Genomic DNA, 21,948 nt, shown 5'->3' with positions numbered 1-21,948 from the left:
TGAAAGGGGATATATAACATTTATTAAACAAGGAATGCAACACAGATTATTACAGACGTGTATTGATTTGGAATATACAATAGTTAAAGTTTAGACCTCAGGTGGAGGTCCACATGTTCACACTTTCTAAAAATTATGACTAAAAACCACAAATGGGACAGAACTTTCTCTGTGAATATGAAGATGACAATTTTGGACAAAACAAAAAAAGAGTTTAATGCTATGTTGTGTTTGAAAAAAAAAAGTTTTTCTAGAATTTAAATTCACAGCAAATATAAAAGATTAAATACCCAAAACTAACAATCTTCGAATATTCATGCACATCATCAGCGTGTTTCTTAAATGCAGACATTTGCTTTGAGCAAACTTACAAAGACTTACATAAATGTCTCTTTAACATTTAAGCTCAAAGCTTTTACCCCAACGTGGTGGCGATAGTTTGAAAACTGACTCTGTTCTGTGAATTCTCCATCCTTTGCTTCTGCACGCTGTGCTGAACCCCATAACAAAAGTAGATGGTTAAACCTGTTAAAAGAAAGTTACATTACCTGTGATCAAGCTGATACGTCATGTTTCTTCTAAAGATTTTATGTCACTTCTAACATCTAGTATCTTTGAGTGCTTGATGTTAATGTTGTTGGTTTTAATTCTTATTGTACAGTGTCTGTGTGTCATGAAAAGTGTTTTATAAATAAAAATTTATTATTTTTATGATGTAATTTTGCCATACCTACTCCCATCCAGACTGTGTAACGTATCCAGGTGTCTGATCCAAGCTGAACCATAAGATAGACATTAATCAAAGTGCTAAAAGTGGGAAGCCAAGGTACGAAAGGAACCTGGAGGAAGTGCAAGAATCAAGTTGCAATACTAGGTAATAACACAAGTATTATAAACCCTTTTATAAGGCTTTTTCAATAACTGAATGTACAAAACAAATATTGCATGCTAAACTTGCATAATTACAAATCCTGGCATACCATGAAAGCAGCTTTGGCTGTACTTTGTGGCTGTCTCCAGATGAGGAGTACAGTAATGAGGAGGATCAGCAAGAATACAGAGGCACAAAGTAAACTCCACCACTGAAGTGCCTGAAGGGAGTCTATACCCTGGGATATTATGATGCTCAGGATTACAGCTATCAAAACTGTGAAGAAGCAGTGATTAAAGATTAAAAAATGTTTAATAATTGCAGCATCTGTGTAAAGTTTATGCATGGATAACATAAAACATAATTACCAATAGCAACAGTCAAAATAGAGACGTTTTTTGATGTCCGTGGGGTTGCTTGGGATGGGGGATAAAATACACCTCCTACTGTGAATGGTTCGGTCTTGCCTATGCTCGTATCCTCACTGAGCTCAGGTTGGTACCTGTATGAGTAAAGAGATGGGGGTACAGGGATGTCCCAATAAGAACACAGGTGGCAACAGACTGGTTTCCAGGATCACTGACATCTATAGAGAGATACTTTATATGTATATACATAACTTACAGCTCAAAAATGCAAGAGAATCTTTCTTCTCTGAGATCATCAGCAAAAGATTTACCAATTGTGGTGCCTTATTTGCCACGGTCCTGCTTCCTCGATGTTCTACCCACAGCTTTATTTAAGAAAGTTTTTCTTGTAATAACGTCCGATTTGACTCAGATAATAAACACATCCCTTTTGGCAGATGTATTCCCCCAGACCCTAAATCCAGCAATTATCAAACTGCTGTTGAAAAAAAAACAAAACAATTTGGACAAAGTTCTACTGCAGAACTACAGGCCCATCTCAAACCTCCCCTTTACTAGTAAGATTACTGAAAAAGCTGTGATCAGCTGCGTTGTTATTTTCCTGTCAGGTTTCTGCACTCACCACAGTACAGAGACCGCCAAGGTGTTTAATGACATCCATGAAAATGCAGACTGTGGAAGGACCGGTTGTGCCGGTTTTACTGGAGTTGAGTGCAGCATTCGACTCAGATCACTTAATTAAGGTCACCTGGAAAACTAGGTTGGCCTTTCTGGCACAGCACTCATTCCAAAGCAACTGGACTTGTTTTGCGTAGTTGAAGACGTTTCACTTCCTCTCCAGGAAGCTTTCTCAATTAAAAAAGTCTGGAGTAATGATGAGTGCCAATCAATATACCACTAGCCAAACAAAGGCCTTGTAATGGCTTAGATAAGATGCAAATTCAACAGAAACAGGTCCACCCCTTAATGTGCGGTTGTTAAAGCCATTAAGCCAGGAGATTGAACCGAAACTGGTGCACTCCACTGTAACTCTTTGAATTGAGAAAGCTTCCTGGAAAGGAAGCGAAACGTCTTCAAGCACAGAAAACAATTCCAGTTGCTTTGTTTTTAACTTTTTTTGGAATGACCATGACCTGGATGACTGAGAATCTTCACCAGCATGGTACAGCACTCATATGGTTTAAATCCTAAAGGACAGGGACCTTTTTGTGGCAGTAGCTAACTTAATGCCAAAGACCACAAAAATCACATGCGGGGTTCCCCAAGGGTCCATCTTAGGTCTCCTCCTATTCAACATCTACATGCTTCCTCTAGCTCAGATCATAAAAACAACAACATAAGTTACCATAACTATGCAGACGACACACAGCATATGTGTCTATGAACCCATTATGTGACTCAGAAAGCAACAAATCTGGGTGGGAGACTGCACAATCATTTTAAATTTTAGATTACAGATTGAACCTGCAATCAAGTCCAGTTTTTAGCATTTGAGACAATTGGCTAAAGTTAAACATTTTCTTTCACAGCATCATCTTGAGATTTTAATTCATGCTTTTATTACAACTCGTTTTAGATTACTGTAATGGTGTTTATGTTGGGCTGAGCCAGTTTTTAATTAATCAACTTCAGCTGGTTCAAAACGCTGCTGTACGCCTTTTAATTGATACAAAGAAAATATGAACATATCACTCCTGTTCTGGCATCGCTACATTGGCATCCATGTCATTTCCGAATTGAATTTAAACTTATTTTATTTGTTTTTAAGTGTTTGCATGGTCTCGCCCCTCAGTATCTGTCCGACATGATTCAAATTTATGCTCTCTCATGTCGGCAGATCAGTTACTGTTGGTTGTCCCGAAGCCAAAGAGGACGATGAGAGGTCAACAAGCGTTTTCAGTCGCAGCCCCCAAAATTAGACAGGCTGACACACTTGCTGTTTTTAAACCTTCTCTTAAAACACAATATTTCTCCTTGAAATTTAATTCAGTTTGAGAAGTTGGTTGGCAAGGCTATTTCTGTATTTTATTCGTTTTTTTTATCAGTGTACAGCACTTTGGTCAACGGTGTTGTTTTTAACAGTACTTTATGAATAAAATTGTATTGTATTCAGGTGCTGAGTAAATGCTTTGAAGAAATCAGTGCATGGATGTGCCAACATTTTCTACAGTTGAATAAAAACAAAACTGAAGTAATCATTTTTGGACCAGCGGAGGAGAGATCAAGAGTTAGTGCATAGCTTCAGTTGTTTCGGCTAGTAACCACTGATCAGGCCCAAAATCTAGGTGTAGTGATGGACTCGGATCTAAACCTTCAGAGCCCTTTATTAATCTGCTTCTTTTAAGTTATTGAAATCAATTCCTTGTATATGGGTGAAAACTTATTTGCTTTAAAGTGTGGTAAATCAACCCTACAATTAGTCAGCATTATAAGTCATGATTTGGAGGTATCTGGTTATGGTTTTGATTTAGATTTGTGTTTTTCTTGTCATTTATGTTCTATAGGTCTTGCCATATAGGTTATTAGTTTTGCCATCAGGGTTTTGCCATAATGTTCACTTCTTCAGGTTTTTAAATTTGTTAGATGTTTTCTTTGTTACTGCATTTCTTTACTCTTTGCCCTCTAGTTGATTCTTACTTCCATTTGTACTTGGAGTCTTGGGTTTATGTTCTCAGTCAGATTATGTCCTTGTATTTCTATTCAGCACCCTCTACCATAGCTCCAGCCAGTTTACCTCATTCAATTCACACGCTACTGTTAATTAGATTCACGTTCTCTCTCCTGGGACTCTGCTTATTTATTCCTACCTTCCACAGTCACTACCAGATCATCAGAAAGCCATCCTATGAGTAAGTCTTTCACCATTCCTGGTCTGCCTGCCTGTTTTTGGATTTTCCCTGTTTACCTTGCCATAGCTGGACACCTCATTGGCTCTCTAGTTCTGGAAATCACCTTGGACTGTTTTGACCACGATTCAAGCCTAGCCCTTTGTTCTTGTCTGCCTTCTCCTGCCCGTCATCTCCTGCTTATCACCAAAGTTAAATTCATTACCAAAGATAAACTGCTAAATATCAGGTGATAACAGCCTGTAAAAAGCTGGTCATTCAGTTATAAGATGGACCAATAAAGATTTTTCCACTGATGACTGTTAGATCATTTTTGACAAATTTTTATATTAAAATGTCAATAAAAACTTTACTGACTGTCCTCCTTTTGTATCGTTTAATCTTTTGAGAATGGAGAGACGTAATTTCCCTTCAGAAACAAACTTCTTTGTTGAAAATAGTAATGGTCAAGCGCACAGTGACTTTTACCTTAGTATGAGAACACAAATGGCGACAAGTGTGTAGGCAAAGAGTGTTCCAGTGGACATCATATCAATCAGCGCCTTTAAGTCAAACAATAATGCCATGACAGCTGCAAAGACATAATTTACATAAAATTCAAAGATTGTCTAACATTGATTATAACAAATCACACCTGAATCATCCACCATTTAATGTTTCAATATTTGAGTCATAAAGTTCAAATTGTACTTGTACTGTACTTTCACTAATTGACAGAATCTGTTTATGAAAAAAATATTTTTTCAAATAAACATGTAAAGAGCGTAGCTTATTGATGCATTTACCTGCTACAATTCCAGAAGCCAGTGTAGCAAAGACAGGACTTTGTCTGGAGCTCATTTTACTGAGAGGCTCAAAGAGAAGTCCATCCCTGGCCATAGCAAAGAGAACACGGGGCATCGGGAACATGGAACCCAACAGGCTGGATGACAAAACACCTCGGTAAGCATCATTTAACCTGTGATTAAATGTCCAGCCGCATTCTTGCGACCTTCACATCCATAGAAAGTTAATCTGTATTTATCCACCAAGAACAACAAGCTCTTCTGCAGACCTTTTAAAAATACAAATTGAAATTCTGGAGCCAAACACAGTTTTCTAAATTACAGTAGATGAATGGATTTCTCACTTGAATCCTGGGATTCCTACCTTGTCGAAAGTGCACAAAGGGATCCAACGGCCACCGCATGTTTTGCAGGGCCCCAACCGATATATGTGAAAGCCAAGGGCAGCGGGCTATTAACACTGAGCAAATAGTACGGCATCATCAGCGTCAAGGCAGCAGACACGCCAAAGTAAGCCAGGAAGCAGATGAGGAGGGATGCCACTATGCCGAGTGGGATTGACTTTTGAGGGTTCTGAACTTCCTCTCCTGAGGACACATCCATCGTGAATATTCTTCCTTCAGACAATCTCACAGAAATAAAAAGTTGTTCTTGTTGCTTTGTATACTTTATCATTTCGCCCAGCCTTCTTTATTTACCTGTTGTTGCAATACAGTCAAATCCAACAAATGCATAAAAGCAAGTGGCTGCTCCTGCTAATGTTCCCTCAAAGCCATAAGGGAAAAATCCCCCAGTACCACGCTGGCTGGTTTCATTCAGGAATGTGTGATTTCTGAAAAGTAAAGGACATCCAAGCAGCTTAAACAACACAGAAGCAACTGCAATACAACTTTAAACCAAAGGTTGTCCCTACTCATATGCCCTGTGGAGAATATCTTCGTCAGTGTACCAGTTGTTGATGTCACCCTTGATGAAACCAGAAAGGATAACAAACAGCAACACCAGGATGTTGATGGCTGTAAACACCTTATTTACTATAGCAGACTCTTTAACTCCAAATGCAAGAATCCCTACAAAAAGAGAGACCAAGAATGAATCAGTTTGAACACATATACGCTGGATGCATTTAATCAAATATGTTGATGTATGATAGCGTCGATGACAGAATTTACCTGCCAAGATCATTATGAGACCAGCTGCAAAGAAATCTGGGTAGGGAGCTAATCCAGGTAAATTCATCACGGCCTGTTTCCCCAGAGAGTTGGCTATAACATTTCCAATGAGATCATCAAAGGTCCCACTCCATGCTCTTGCTACACTTGATGTTCCTTTAACAGAGAAACAGGCAAACCAAGTAAAAATTATAAGAACTTATTTACAATCACATATTTGTGTCTTTTCTTTTTTTTGGGGGGGGGGGGGGGCACAACACAAAGGAGAACAGCTGTCTTGAAAAAAAAAAGAGTAACTACTACTACTACTACTACTACTAATAATAATAATAATAATAATTCGAGCTCTGTAACTATCAGTCCATTATCTATAGGCTACCGGCTTATCTGTGCAGGTTTGTAGGGATCTCCAATGATCAAAGTTATTTTCGGGTTTCCTCTGCTTGTAATATTTTGGCTCAAGCAGCTGTTGTGAGCAGTTGGTTGAGGTAAATCCAGCTATTGAGAGATGAAACTCGCTGTAAATTCTGACCGTTCGGCTCCTCCCTGGACTCAGAAAGGAGCTGGCCTTGCCTTTGTCAGATATCTCTTTGGCTTCAAATTTCCTGGAAAAGACTTGGACTGTTCTCATGACCTCGTATCTTGTCAAGCCCTTGGATTCTGTCGGCAATCACGCCATTGGTCCTGCCCTGAACAGCCACAGTGCGTCAGCCCAGATTTGCCATTTTATGTCTGCCCATAGTTGTTTGCTCCTGCCTAGATCTGCCTGCATTTGCCTCCACCAGGGTTTGCTCTTTAAATAAACCCTTTCAGAGGTTTTGTTCTAAAAACCTTTGTACACTGCTTTCAGGTGGTCTAGTTCATAGAAGCGACTAACATTTGGGGTTGTAATGCTGAAAAAGTTAATAGGTGTCAACACTTTTTTTGTCTTCCAAGAAATGGTTTAATATTGTTTTATTTTACACTTAAGGTAGTTTTATATATATATATATATATATAAAAAAAACTAAATAAAAAATGGAGACATGTACTTTAATACATTATCTACCACGTCTGTCACATACCAATGACGTAAGAAAGCAGTAGGTTCCAGCCAGTAATGAAAGCCCATATCTCCCCCACAGTCACGTAGCTGTAGAGATAGGCAGATCCTGTTTTAGGAACCCGAGCTCCAAATTCAGCATAACACAATCCTGCAAAGATGGAGGCTACAGCTGCTATCAGGAAGGAGATAATTATACTGGGACCGGCTACGGTCCTGGCCACTTCTCCTGAGAGCACATAAACTCCGGCCCCCAGGGTACTGCCGACCCCGAGGGCCACCAGGTCAAGGGTGGTCAGGCAGCGACGAAAGTTGGACACTTCGCCTTCAGGCTCCAAAGGTTTCCTACGGGAAAGGCTCTGCAGGAACAGCAGCACCTTTGTCCCAGACATCTGTTGATCCAGACATTTTGTGTTAATGTTGAGGATTTTTCAAGAGGATAAATAACCCAAAACACCATAAAGGGATCACTATTTTGCGCTCAACTTGTCAGAAAATTTCTGTTTGATCTTATTGCACACATTGACACAAATCTGTTGATTAAAAAAAGCAAATTCAACGTCTTTTAACCATGTTTTTTTTTCTCTTAATTTTACTGTGTATCTACAGACAAAAATGTGCTGCAATTAATGGGTAACGTAACAATGGAAAAAAGAAGTGTGATTTTGCAGTGTCTGCTCTAAAGATTATGTTGTATTTCCAGTTGTAGCTTTTGATATGACTCACTGTACAGGGCAACACCCCATTATTGGCAGCATGCATACTATAAAATGTCATCTGTCAGTGGTACCACCTAAAAAAAAAATGTTCTGCTGCCTTTTTGCTGTCTGGTTGTAAGAAGGTACGCCCTGGTGTTCCACACAGTGCACAATTAAAAAAAAAGAAAAAAAAAGAGAAAAAAAATGGTAGTGCATACCATAGACATTATATACGTAGACGCCTCATTGGGCGCACGTTTGTACGTCAACGTCACCGCCATATTGTATGTGGCAGAAAGTAGTGAACGTCTATGTTCCCTGTGATATGTTTTGAGTATTCAGAAAGAAAGATATAGATGGAGGTAATATATACTATACTATAAATTTATAGAGATTAATTGATAGAGATTGGCAGCCAGATTGGCTTTTGATCGATGTTTTGATCGATGTGCCTACATAAATTTTGAAGTATTCCAAATAAATAAGTGTGTTTATATATAAGTATATGTCCAGATTATAGATGTATGTATGTGTATATATACACATATTTACATATATATATATATATATATATATATATATATATATATATATATATATATATATATATATATATATATATATATATAGAGAGAGAGAGAGAGAGAGAGAGAGAGAGAGAGAGAAATATATATGTGTATGTGTTATGAATATAAAAATCAATTGGTTAAATTTAAACATTGTGGTCTTCATTATTTCATAAAACTGTGTGAACCTTTTATGATCTGGTATAGACACAGATTAGCAACAGACATTTTGGGGGAGGATTTAAGAGATAAAATTACTAATATGAGAAAAAAGTCATAGGAGAATAAAGTTAAAAAAAAAGACAAAAGTGGTAATATTATGAGAAAAACGTCATATTATGACAATTAAGGGGGAACATTTACAGAATAGTCACAGTTTGCGGAACTATCTCAGTCCTGATAGGGCCAGGTTAGATTCTTATAATTACTTGTATCCTTTATGAGAATAAAGTCAGGAGAATGAAGCCAAAGGGATATTAAAATAAACTCGTAATATTGCAAAAATATAAATATTACGAATATAAAGTATATTTTGAGATTAAAGTCCCTCTGATACTGTTTAAGTGACTCAGACTAACTGCAGATTTGCCACATACAACATGCCTATGCTGACGCATCCGCAGTATAGGCAGAACCCGCCCAACGAGGCGACTACGTATATAATGTCAATAGTGCATAGCTAGCTTGTGTATAAAAGTTGTTATTGGATTAAAAGTCTTTAATGTTTTGTTAAATGAAAGGGTTTTTTCACTTTTCTTTCAGGAATCTTGACGGCATTTTATGATGTCTACTTAAAAGTTAAAACACACTGGATTATTCTATACAGAACAAATATTCTCTAGAGCAAAGTTTGTAACAGCATTTTTTAAATTTTGTTTCATGCCAGGACATCCTTAAAATAAGACAAGCATGAAAACTGAAATATAAAGACTTCTCAAACCTAAACTGAATTATTTTTGCCCTGATTACAGTCTTCAAAGCACACTTTGATTCACAAAGCCCTTTACGTGTCATGAATTTTCAGGTGTTTGGCTTTCGTTTTTCTTTTTGGTTTGTGTTTTCATTATTTCTTTGTTTATTCATGTTTTGGTTGGTCTTGCAAAATTCTGATGTTCTGTTCTTTGTACAATTGGATATTGTTTCACTTAGATCTTTGATTATCCTTTTTCCTTGGTTGAAAGGTTTTTCTGTGTCTCAGTTCAGTTGTGTTAATTAGTCTCTTTCCCTCAGCTTCCCTGCTTTCCTTCTGCCACAGCTACTCCACATCTCTGATTGCTCTTCTAGTTTTCTTGTCATTTCTCTGTTCATGCCTCTGTATTTAAGCACACTTCTCTTCATTGCTATTTGTTGGCTTCTTCTGTTAGACTGCCCCTTTATACGCCTGTTACAATGCTCATGCTTCATGTCCCATTCTCTGTCTGCAAGACCAACCTGTAAGCTCTTTTATTATTAAAGCAGCGGTCACCAACCTTTTTGAAACAGAGCTACTTCATTGGTACAAAGTCATACTAAGGACTACTAATACTGAAGTTTGAACTAAAAGGCCCGTGGGCGCCACATGTGGCCCTCGGGGGCTACTTGGTGACCGTGGGCACCATGTTGGTGACCCCTGTATTAAAGAATGTTCAACTTCACATCAGTCAGTCTCTGCAATTGAGTCAGTTACTAAATGGAGTTCTGACATCACATGCAAACAAACAATAACATGGAGATACTTGGATTTTTTGCTAACTACTGTCTTGTGTTAATATTGTGCATAATTTAAAGGCGTGACATCAGTTTGGATGGTGGGAGTTGCCCAATGCACCTTTTATGCCACTGCCACTGGTTTCAATTGATGCATGTTTAATGAATGATGCATGTCAAACAAACCCGACATCATTTTGTTATAAAGATCCACTCTTGGTTCCTTACTCAGACTCCAGGCTTTTAAAATAAATGCTTATTCCTCTGATTCAACTCTCATCCTAATGTCAACCCTTTTAAAAACTTGCAGAGTAAGATCTTGTATTTCAGGGCTCTGAAAGCTAACCTCCTGATATCAGAACTATAGACATTAGCTCTTCAAGCTTATATTTTCCTGTAAGGTTCATTTTGCAAAGTAAACAACACAAATCTTGTCTAATATTTAATATTTACAGGCAATGGCCAGGCAATCCTATCATCTCATTATTTGAACAATTGAAGAACACTTTATATTACTGTTTTATGTAATCTAAACTAACCAGCTTTATTTGCATTTGGTTGTAAATGTTTTTATACAGTATGAAATACATACATATATACCTACAATTGATATTTTGAGAAAGAGTTCTTACCTTTTCAGCTGAATCTTGCAGAGTGACTGTTTTGATCTTTCCAAGTCCTCACCATGTGTGAGGATAAATCCATCCGCCTTGAAGTCTCCACTGCCCAACATTTTTTACACATTATGCTACATTTCAGACTTATGTGCCATTTCTGGGAAAAAAAGGGACAGGATCTGAAGAATTTATCTGAGGACAGAACAGGCGAGGAGACATACTTCATAAAGCAGGTTGCAGAAGGTTAAATGTACCTGTTTCTGTTTAAATGACTCAGAGTGTGTTTATTTCTCTGTTCAGGGGTTGCTTAGATCTATAATTGCTGGTTATCTCTGAGATACAGTGATGTGTGAGAAAATCTGTAATTACAAATTTATTATAAACAATATTTGCTATCAAACTTATCAACAGTATATTGTCTATGTTACCTTTCAATGATTATACATTTACATTAAGTTTTTTTTTACAGCTATATGAAAAGATGCTGGTCATTTTAGGTCCATTTCAAGTTCTTTGTGCTTGATGGAGACTGAACTGGTTTGGATGAATCAACATGTTGTAAAGTGAAATATTTTTCTCTGGGTACATCTGCTCAGCAACAAATTGAAGATGGGTTCATCAGAGCAGAACAGAAGGATTTAGCCCTTTTGTTTGAGGAACATCATGGTACGATCCAATGCGCCCATACAGTTAAGCTACAATGAAAAAACGGAATTCAAAATTGATCACTTGAATTCAAACACAAGCAGAGGCAATCACGGAAGAAAAATGTTTCTTTTTGTAACCGCTATTTCTGAGAGATTTTTCTGCTTTTAATGCCTATCACATTTATTGTAACCCCTGGTAAATTTGTAGAAAAACAAACACTATAACTAATCTATCCAGTATTGCAGTGTCTTAATCTTATGCTGAAAATTTAGAGGAACAACATTTTTTATGTACATTTATTTGATAGAGAGAGTACAAAAATCCCATGTTAGGATGTAATTGTTTTATTTCAAGATTGGTTTACGCTTTTTGGCACCTTTAATAATGTGATTAAACTAGATAAAATATTTTCTTTGATCAAAACTTAACTGTTTCAAGTTTATAGTAATTTCTAAATACTCCACAATTTTCTTTTTACCCAGGATATAAATAGGATATGACACTTGGGAACATTTATTTTAGCCTTTGACCATTACGCTGGACAAGGAACCATATTTATATTATAGCCTCAAAAGCTGAATGATATAAAACTGCGGCAAAGGGTGGGATCCAGAGTTCATCCCGTCTCTGTACGAACCTGGTCACTACGCAGATGCTAAATAAAAGTTTTATGTCCTACCACTACAAATGTCAGTGTGTGAACTTTGCTGATTACCAGACCAAAACACCGACGTGCACTTTAACTTTCAGTAGCTTCCATTATTCTACTTTTTATATATATATGTTGTTTGTATATCTGGAGGGTGTAACTAAAATAATTTTCCTCTGGGATTATTAAAGTATTTCTGATTCTGATACATACACAGGTCTTGGTTAAAAATCTGTCATGCGGCTGCTACCAGAGTCCTGACCAACACCATAAAATTTAAGAAATGACATCACTTCTGAAATTACTGCATAAGCTCCATGTTTGCAAAAGGATGTAATCGAAAATGTCTTGTATTTTCTATAAGGAACTGAATGGTCTGAGGCGTAAATACATTTCAGAGTTGCTGGTCAGGTATGTTAACCATGTAGATCCCTCAGTTCCTCTGAGACATGTTTACTCAGTGTTCCCAGAACAAGAACCAAACAAGCAGTTTTTAATTTCTATGCTCCTCAGCTATGAAATAAACAGTATGAAGACATGAATTGCGCAGAAAGTTTGTTCTTTAAATCAGGACCGAAAACATTACTGTTTACTGCTGTTTTATTCGGAAAATCCAAAAGCTAACTTTATTAATGCTACAATGCCTGAGCTTTATTTGCCTAAAAATAATTCACAGTAGCAGTAATGTTAAAAATAAAAGACCACTTTACATTGTGACCACTTCAGGGGGATTTAACCATGAGCAGACTTCATTAGCTGAAGGAAATGGACAATCCCTCTTTCTGTTAATGATTTATCCAACAGAAAGAGGTTTGGACGGCAGCAACGTTGTCCTTTGAATTCACTCAGCATCCTGGATATTTCACATAAAGTGCTTGAAGTCTGGGAAAAGCTGCAGACTGAGTAATCAAGGTTTATCTACTATAAAGGAGTTCAGATGGTAAGTTTTCTTTCTCCTAATGATTTGTTTTTGAGAATTTATTTTTATATTTAGGAAATTATACTAAACTACAAAACAATGTAGCCAGAAAGATCTTAAGGTTTTCTGTTGTTATTCTCTTTTAAATCATAGAATAACATCATGGTTTGTAATGCCATTAATGGTAACTAGGTATTAAGTAGATTATTTCATTTTGCTTAGTGAGGAAGCACCAAAAAAAAAAATAGTTGGTGTTTATTTATACTTTGACGTCAAACAACAAGAAGATATAATTCACTGTAAAAACTAAAACAGCGCATTCGTTCTAAATAAACATTTTGTTTTCACTCTACAAAAAGCTCTTCTACCTTTCCATACTCTTAAAAAAAAAAGTCTCAGGGGTGGGAGTGACTTCATTATCAGAGCTCTGCTCCAGCATTTTTCCAGCGGTATTAACTGGTTTTGGAGGAGCGGCCATGGATTTTCTCCATGGTGACTGCAGTTCACTGGCCACAGCTCTTAGACCAGAGGTCTCCAGGAAGGAGGGTCGTAATGGTGTGACTCAAACCTAAGCTCCTGGAAACACTGCCTCTGTTCAGAGTATTTCAACTCGTGGGCTGATAGTTAGTGTGCAGCAAAATGTTAAGGCTTATGTCCTTGTAGTAGGATTACCCAAACAGCTGTGTCTTCTGTTAGTCTGTCTTCTGGTACCGTCCTCTGTATTTTGTGTATAGGGAACTCATCTTAGCACCCAAGGTTTATTATGACACTTACACAGGCTATATTTATCCTGTTTGTTGTCAAATATTTAATCATAATATTAATTACCCCCTAGTTGTAAAGGAAAAAACAACAACATGCTTTCCCTTTTTATGCTTCTCCCACAGGTTAACATCATCACCATTGCAAACATGAACAAAACAAATCAATGCACCAAGGAGAGTGGAAGAAGAAGAGCATAAGAACATCTTGATCCTGGCAAGTCACAGAAAATATTCCTACTCAAGCAAAAAATGAGGCTGTTCTTGTATTACCTGATAGTGTTGGGGTCCAGTTATGTGATTTCAACATATGGGCCCCACCAGCGAGCACAGATGACAGGAGACATTTTACTCGGAGGCCTTTTCCCCATACACTTTGGCGTTGCATCCAAAGACCAGGACCTGGCAGCTCGTCCTGAATCTACACAATGTGTTAGGTAAGATTTTTATAACTTTTATAGGTTTATAACTAACACATAAAACCGGTAGTAAAATATGCTAGCTCAAAAACAAGGAATTAATAAATGCGCATCACGTGTAAGCACATGACGTTGAAAACAACGTAGAACATCTTCACAGGGTAAATTTTATTTATAAAGGTAGAACTGGTAGAGATGAAAAAACAAATACCGTCCCTACATTTAGCTTTATGTAAAATAATAAAATTCAGTCATATTCCAAATATTTGTAAAGATTTTATGCCAAATCTAATTACCTAACCACAAGCCTCCCCATACTCCTTCAATTCCCCTTCCCTCCATTATTGACAGCCAGATTCAGAGTATCGTTAAAATAATCCAGTGAGAAAATGGACACACCCTAAATAAGCCAATACATCATCATTCTGACTATTTTCTAGTATGTACATAGAAGTAAAGCAATGCACCTTATACATGCTATATATATATATATATATAATTAATTCTATAGCTGTGTTGTAAGTTTTTGATAGTTGGAACCTAAGGCCCCCTTTTCTGTTGGTTTTTCTATAAAACATTTTCATTCACAACCAGGCAGAAGGAATTTGTTTGTAAAATTTTTTAGATATAATTTTTTGTAGTCGCAAAACCATGCATTGTCTTTGCACTGAACTATCGCAATATCATAGAAAACCATTTCATCTGTTGTCAAAGGAAGTATCACAGATCCCAAAGCTAGTTACAAATTGAAATATGGTCAAAATTAAACGTGTTCGTTTGATGTAGACAACGTCAAGTACAACATGATCAAAACTGTAAAAGTATGAAATGACAAAAATGGCAAAGGAGCGGAATGGCCAGCCATAATATGAGTTCATTGAGATTGTTTTCAACCCAAAATTTGTTTTACTCATCTTGTTCAATTTTACAGGTTTAATTTCCGGGGTTTCCGCTGGCTGCAGGCCATGGTTTTTGCCATAGAGGAGATTAACAACAGCACCGATTTGTTGCCCAACATCACTCTAGGCTACAGGATATTTGACACGTGCAACACAGTGTCAAAAGCCTTGGAGGCTACCCTCAGTTTTGTGGCTCAAAATAAGATTGACTCCCTGAATTTAGATGAGTTTTGCAACTGCACTGATCACATCCCGTCGACCATTGCAGTTGTGGGGGCTGCTGGATCTGCGGTCTCCACAGCGGTTGCAAACCTCCTTGGTCTCTTCTACATCCCTCAGGTTAGTATCTGATCAGTAGCTTTGTAAGCAAATGCATTGATCCAACTTATTTGTGAGGTTAAATTCAAAATCAAAGCAGAACCGATGATACATGTATATAGAATGCTTGAATTACATAATAAAGGTTACAGTGACTGAACAATACAAACTTGGCGGTCCAAATCTTTCTTGTTTCAGATTAGCTATGCCTCTTCTACTCGACTCCTGAGCAACAAGAACCAGTACAAATCTTTCATGAGAACCATTCCAACGGATGAATACCAGGCCACAGCCATGGCGGACATCATCGAGTACTTCCAGTGGAACTGGGTGATTGCTGTTGCTTCAGATGATGACTACGGGCGGCCAGGAATTGAGAAGTTTGAAAAGGAAATGGAAGAGCGAGACATCTGCATTCACCTGAATGAACTCATTTCGCAGTACTTTGAGGACCATGAAATCCGAGCTTTGGCCGACAGGATCGAAAACTCCACGGCGAAAGTGATTGTTGTTTTTGCCGGTGGCCCAGACATCGAACCTCTAATCAAAGAGATGGTCAGGAGAAACATCACAGATCGCACCTGGTTGGCTAGTGAAGCATGGGCAAGCTCCTCTCTGATCGCTAAACCTGAATATATAGATGTTGTAAGAGGAACTATTGGTATTGCTTTAAGAGCAGGACATATACCTGGCTTTAGAGAGTTCTTACAACAGGTCCAGCCAAAGAAAGACAGCCACAACGAATTTGTCAGGGAGTTTTGGGAAGAAACTTTCAACTGTTACCTGGAAGACAGCACAAGACTTCAAGAAAGTGAGAATGGCAGCACTAGTTTTCGGCCATTGTGCACGGGTGAGGAAGATATTACAAGTGTTGAGACCCCATACTTGGACTACACGCACCTTCGTATTTCCTATAATGCATATGTAGCAGTTTATTCCATTGCACAGGCCCTGCAGGACATATTTACATGCACACCTGGACATGGGGTCTTTGCAAACAATTCTTGTGCAGATATCAAGAAAATTGAAGCATGGCAGGTAAAATGTTTTGTAAATGGTTAGAAGACAGTTTTACAACACCTGCTTTGCATATGTGTAAACCATCAAAACACGTTGGTCTCTGTTACAGGTGCTAAAGCAGCTCAGACATCTGAACTACACCAACAGCCTGGGTGAAAAAATACACTTTGATGAAAATGCAGACATGGTGGCAAACTACACCATCATAAACTGGCAGAAATCTACTGAAGACGGCTCTGTGATCTTTGAGGAAGTTGGATACTACAACATCAATGCAAAGAGAGGAGAAAAACTGTCCATTGACAAGACAAAGATTCTTTGGAATGGATTCAGTTCAGAGGTTAGTCAGTTTCAGACAAAGATGTCAATAATGTACACTAATGTGTTACCTTGAACTCTACGAGGGCTGCCCCTTGTCCACAATCCTGTTTGTGGTGCTCATGGACAAGATGCCAAGGTGTAGTTGTGGAGAAGAGGGTGTGTTTTCTTTTGTATATTTGCCTTTTGCAGATAATATGGACTATTGGCGTCTTTAAGCCACAAACTAAATGTGTGTGCTGCTTTGTTCTGCTGTGGTGAAGAAAGCCCTGAACCAAAGAGCAAATCTTATGATTCATCATTCTGTCTCTATTCTGACCCTCACCTACAATCATGGGATATGGATCATGACCAATTGGATTTGGAATACAAGTAACGTAAATCAATTTCCTCCATATAGTGGCTTGTTTCTGCAATAGGGTGACGAAATCTGCCATTTAAGTGGAGTTTGTAGTACAGCTGCGTCCTCTGCATCAAGATAAGTCCATTGGGGTGGTTCTGTATTCAGCCAAGGGTACCAAAGCCCTTTGGAGTTTTCTGGGTGCTTACTACTGGGAGGAGATCCTAGGGCAGGACTTTGTAGCCCTTCTTCCCTGGGACTGCCTTGTGATGCCCCAGAATGAGCTGAAATACCACAGTGAGGAAGACAGATATATACATATCATATATATGAGTGCCCTGGAAAATAGTTGCAGACAATTAGCAGATTTGTCAAGCATATAAGCTTTTTTTTTAACTTGTCACCAGATACACACAAATAAATGCTACTAATAATGCCTGTTTTAAAAGATGTCACAATGTTGCTTTTGAGTTATCCTGTCTTCCAGTGTTAAAAAATAGCAACTTTAAAGCAAAATGAGTTCCTGTCTGCCATAAGAAATTCTGTGTTAAACACAACAGCTGTTGTCCAGGTTTGGTTTCTGATATTTATCTTTGTCAGAATAATGAATTCATACTGTCTGACCCCCACACTTCACAAATTTAAATACCCAAAACTGGTATGCTTATTGTTTTTTGATTAAAAAGAAATGTACCCAACATGGACAGTTATGAGAGAGTTTTTAAAAGCTTTGTTGAACAAAAAAAAGTTTACAATACATAGTACATTTGTGGATTTATTTAGTTGTTTTTAGGTTGGCATCCCTAAAGTGTGAATTGTCACTGCCAGTTGACTAATCAACACAGATTAGGATAATCAGAAGGAAAAGCTAAACTAGATAGGACCCAAAACATGTATTTAAACAAATACTGAATTGGGGAGAAAAGGTATCTTTAAAACGGGAGAGAGCCTTTGGTAAAATATAACCTATAACTAGTGTGAGAACTGTAGGTTAATTGTTGATTCAACAAAGCATATTTAAAGAATTAAAAGTTAGGTTTATTTAAAAAATAATCACTAAGATGCTTCTATCCTATTTTCACAAAGCCGTTTTTTTTTATGAAGTTGCATTCAGCTCTCTTGCAGACTGGTCACAGATCAGCAGCTTTTGTCTGAGTACGGCAATTGACTGCAAACATCCATCCATCCATCCATCCATCCATCCATCCATCCATCCATCCATCCATCCATCCATCCATCCATCCATCATCTATACACGCTTATCCATGCAGGGTTGAGGTGGGCTGGTGCCTCTCCAGCAGGCCTTGATCGAGAGGCTAGGTACACTCTGGACAGGTCCATCACATGGCAATGTAGAGATACACAGGATTGTGCCATAATTTATAGCTAAGGGCCATTTATAGTAGCAAATTATTAATCTAACAGTCGTGGTTTTGCACAGTGGCAGAAAGTCATGTACCTGGAGAGAACTCGCACGTGCACAGGGAAAAAATACGTCTATGAAGAAAGATTTAAACCCAGATACCTTTTCTGCTACTATACCTCTGCAAGCTTCTCTATTATAATTCATCTTCTTTGAACCAAGCAAGACAGCTTGAGAATCCCAGAAAAGCAGATTCATATACTCTTTATCTTACATTCACTCCCCATGGCTTTAATTCACGTGACCAAAGAGATCAACAACAGTCTTGTTATTTCCGAATGAGACCATGATGCACGGATGAGTTGGATTGAACCACTACAGTGATGAAGAAGGGTGCAAATTAAACTTAGCAATCATTTCCATTATTTATTTATTGGTTTGCCAATTAAAAAAAAAGTTTGTGAGAATTTGACATCTTGCAACACATCTGTATGACTGAAGGGAGTGATTTGAGTTCTCGGGGTCAACAAATGGGATCAAAAACAGCATCCTTGCTTCCCTGCCCTGCTTTTAAAAATGAGGGAGCAGAGGCTTCGCTTGCTCAATAGTTAAGGGATATATAAAAAAAAACCAGTAATTAAAAACAAGTATCACTTAACTAGGTTTTAAAAGTGTATAATAAAAGAGTTGCTTACACAAAACACATATGAAGACTGTCATGTAAGTGCTGATCTGTCATGCCCCTGCTACACTATTTCAAAGAGTGTAGATTTTTACATAAATGGCACTCAGGGCGAGCCTTTCCTTCTGCCCCTCCGTCAATCCCTACTCCAGCACAATTTGAGTAAAGATAATTTATTCACATTTCCGGGCTTTACCTCAGTCAAACAGGGTGTACTGTAACAGCAAACAGAGTTTCTTTGCAGCAAGCAGGAAGTGTCCACTCAGCACATGGAGGCGCCTGCACAGAAATGCCTGATCTCTCTTTTAATGCCGGTTTTGTGCAGCTGCCCAACTGACCCACATCACAAAACCACCACTGATTCTGGATATTTTCTAAGATCCGCACTTTTAATTTGTGAAAACAAATTCTGTCTACAATGGTTTCCCGGATTCCTGTTGAAACACTTCAACACCAAAGCTGTGCCAATAGGTGCCCACAGCATTAGGAAGAGATCCCGATCATTGCTAATGTAAAGTTGGGCTAAAGGTTTTCCCAAAATGATATGTTCTTTGACAACATTCTCCCTTTACTCTCATCAATTTGCTTCTTTAGCTCACAATTTTAGATTTAATGAACAGAATTAGGGCAAAGCCAGACAGACACGGAGCAACTGATAAAAACTCCATTTTGGAATTTGTTTTAGGTAATCTCAGTTTATTTTTCGGCAAAAACTCAAGCGCGGACTTGAGGTACAAACACAGCAAATATAAGGCTACATTTTATGAAATATAATTTTAGCATAGACAGGACTCCAATGAGCACATCACTTTTTATGTGTCACTCTGTTCGCCACAGTCCTCAGAGCAAAAGCATTGTGACTAATCAGTCACTTTAAGGTTCAGTAGATAATGCATGATGAGATTAAGAGAGAAAAAACCATTAAACAGTACACATGGAAAATATTGTCCTACAGATCATATTAAACTATTGTTGGAAATGAGAACCAACCAAAGTTTTTATCAAGTTGAGTAGAGTAGTCAAATTTGAAAATAGTCAAACGTTTGAAAAATAACCTAATCATTTTCAGTGAGGAGGTTTTGACCGCTACCATATTTGCATGGTTATATTTGTTTAAATTTTTCTGCCCTTCTCACGCAATTTGTTTATTTTCTGCAGGTGCCGTTCTCTAACTGCAGCGAGGACTGTGAACCGGGCACAAGGAAAGGAATCATCGACAGCATGCCTACGTGCTGCTTTGAATGCACCGAGTGTTCAGACGGAGAGTACAGTAATCACAGAGGTATAGTAATGTGCTGCCGATTGCAATAATCCCCGGAAGTGTTTTAGGTTTTAACGGTGATTGTGTTTTTTTGGGTCTGCACAGATGCCAGCGTCTGCACCAAGTGCCCGAACAATTCCTGGTCCAACGGGAACCATACATTCTGTTTCCTGAAAGAAATCGAGTTTCTCTCTTGGACAGAACCTTTTGGGATAGCTTTGACCATATGCGCTGTGGCCGGCGTCGTCTTGACAGCCTTTGTGATGGGAGTCTTTATCCGATTTCGCAATACCCCAATCGTGAAGGCCACCAACCGTGAACTGTCCTACGTCCTCCTGTTCTCACTTATCTGCTGCTTTTCCAGCTCTTTAATTTTCATCGGAGAACCGCAGGACTGGACATGCCGCCTGCGGCAACCAGCCTTCGGGATTAGCTTTGTTCTCTGCATCTCCTGCATTCTTGTGAAAACCAACAGAGTTCTTTTGGTATTCGAGGCTAAAATCCCCACGAGTCTGCATCGTAAATGGTGGGGATTGAACCTGCAGTTCCTCCTGGTGTTCCTGTGCACATTTGTCCAAGTCATGATATGCGTGGTCTGGCTTTACAACGCCCCTCCTTCAAGCTACAGGAACCATGACATTGATGAGATAATTTTCATTACATGCAACGAAGGTTCGATGATGGCTCTGGGGTTTCTCATTGGCTATACATGCCTCTTGGCAGCCATTTGTTTCTTTTTTGCATTTAAATCCAGGAAGCTTCCAGAAAACTTCACAGAAGCCAAGTTCATCACCTTTAGCATGCTCATATTCTTCATCGTTTGGATCTCTTTCATCCCAGCCTATTTCAGTACATACGGCAAGTTTGTGTCAGCTGTGGAGGTCATTGCCATTCTGGCGTCCAGCTTTGGACTGCTGGCTTGCATTTTCTTTAACAAAGTGTACATCATCCTCTTCAAACCGTCCCGGAACACCATCGAGGAGGTACGGTGCAGCACTGCTGCCCACGCTTTTAAGGTGGCCGCCAAAGCTACGCTAAAACACAGCACGGCTTCGAGGAAAAAGTCAGGCAGCATCGGCGGGTCATCTTCCTCCACTCCATCCTCCTCCATCAGTCTCAAAACCAACGGGAACGACTGCGACGCGGCTTCAGGGAAGCACAGGCCGAGGGTGAGCTTCGGCAGTGGAACGGTCACACTGTCGTTGAGCTTTGAGGAGTCGAGAAGAAGTTCTCTGATGTAACAAAGAATGGACGGGAATTTGTAACCTAACCCATGTCAATTTTAATAAATGAGACAAGCAGTTATTAACACAGATGCTAAAATTGATGGTTTTTGCCAAACCACTTTACTTCTTTTTATCTGACTCACCCAGTTAGTCGACCAAAAAATAAGATGTATGTGAGATTTCTTTCTCAAAAATACTTTTTAATTTGAATTTTCTTTTATGTTTTGACAAAAAATGTACCTAATGCATAAAATCTTTCCATTCAACTTAACCAAAAAAATGTATGACTGTTAGTTTTCAGCTTAAGTGTGCTATACAAGTCTTTTAAGAAACTGTTAAATATTTTGTATAAATAAAACCATTAAATCACATCTTGAAATGTCGTTTACTTGAGTAGGATATCTGCAACAATACCTCAGCATTTCAAGCAAACCCTCTTTGTCTTTATTTCTTCAAGTTTCAATGGATATGCCT

General features: G+C 38.3%; 2 protein-coding genes across 2 annotated transcripts; one reads left to right on the top strand and one right to left on the bottom strand.

The window, feature by feature from the left end:
- Positions 1–10,743, bottom strand: zgc:175280 (cationic amino acid transporter 2 family protein). Its single transcript, XM_021312155.2, has 12 exons — positions 10,667–10,743; positions 7,107–7,476; positions 6,043–6,198; positions 5,784–5,940; positions 5,569–5,702; positions 5,235–5,457; positions 4,871–5,007; positions 4,554–4,656; positions 1,240–1,373; positions 981–1,147; positions 731–839; positions 1–525 (listed from the first exon to the last, which is right to left on the bottom strand). The coding sequence occupies exons 2-12, from the start codon at positions 7,474–7,476 to the stop codon at positions 416–418; spliced, it is 1,800 nt and encodes a 599-aa protein (XP_021167830.2). The 5' UTR covers positions 10,667–10,743; the 3' UTR covers positions 1–415.
- A 2,069-nt stretch (positions 10,744–12,812) lies between these two features.
- On the top strand, positions 12,813–21,745 carry casr (calcium-sensing receptor). The gene is made up of 7 exons (XM_012855305.3): positions 12,813–12,888; positions 13,755–14,065; positions 14,979–15,285; positions 15,463–16,302; positions 16,394–16,624; positions 20,146–20,269; positions 20,354–21,745. The coding sequence occupies exons 2-7, from the start codon at positions 13,881–13,883 to the stop codon at positions 21,487–21,489; spliced, it is 2,823 nt and encodes a 940-aa protein (XP_012710759.2). The 5' UTR covers positions 12,813–12,888; positions 13,755–13,880; the 3' UTR covers positions 21,490–21,745.
- The last annotated feature ends 203 nt before the right edge of the window (positions 21,746–21,948 follow it).

Source organism: Fundulus heteroclitus, chromosome 11 (assembly GCF_011125445.2).
Source record: "Fundulus heteroclitus isolate FHET01 chromosome 11, MU-UCD_Fhet_4.1, whole genome shotgun sequence".
Taxonomy (NCBI): domain Eukaryota; kingdom Metazoa; phylum Chordata; class Actinopteri; order Cyprinodontiformes; family Fundulidae; genus Fundulus; species Fundulus heteroclitus.
Note: the sequence above shows the minus strand (reverse complement) of the source record. Positions and strands in the feature narration are given on the sequence as shown.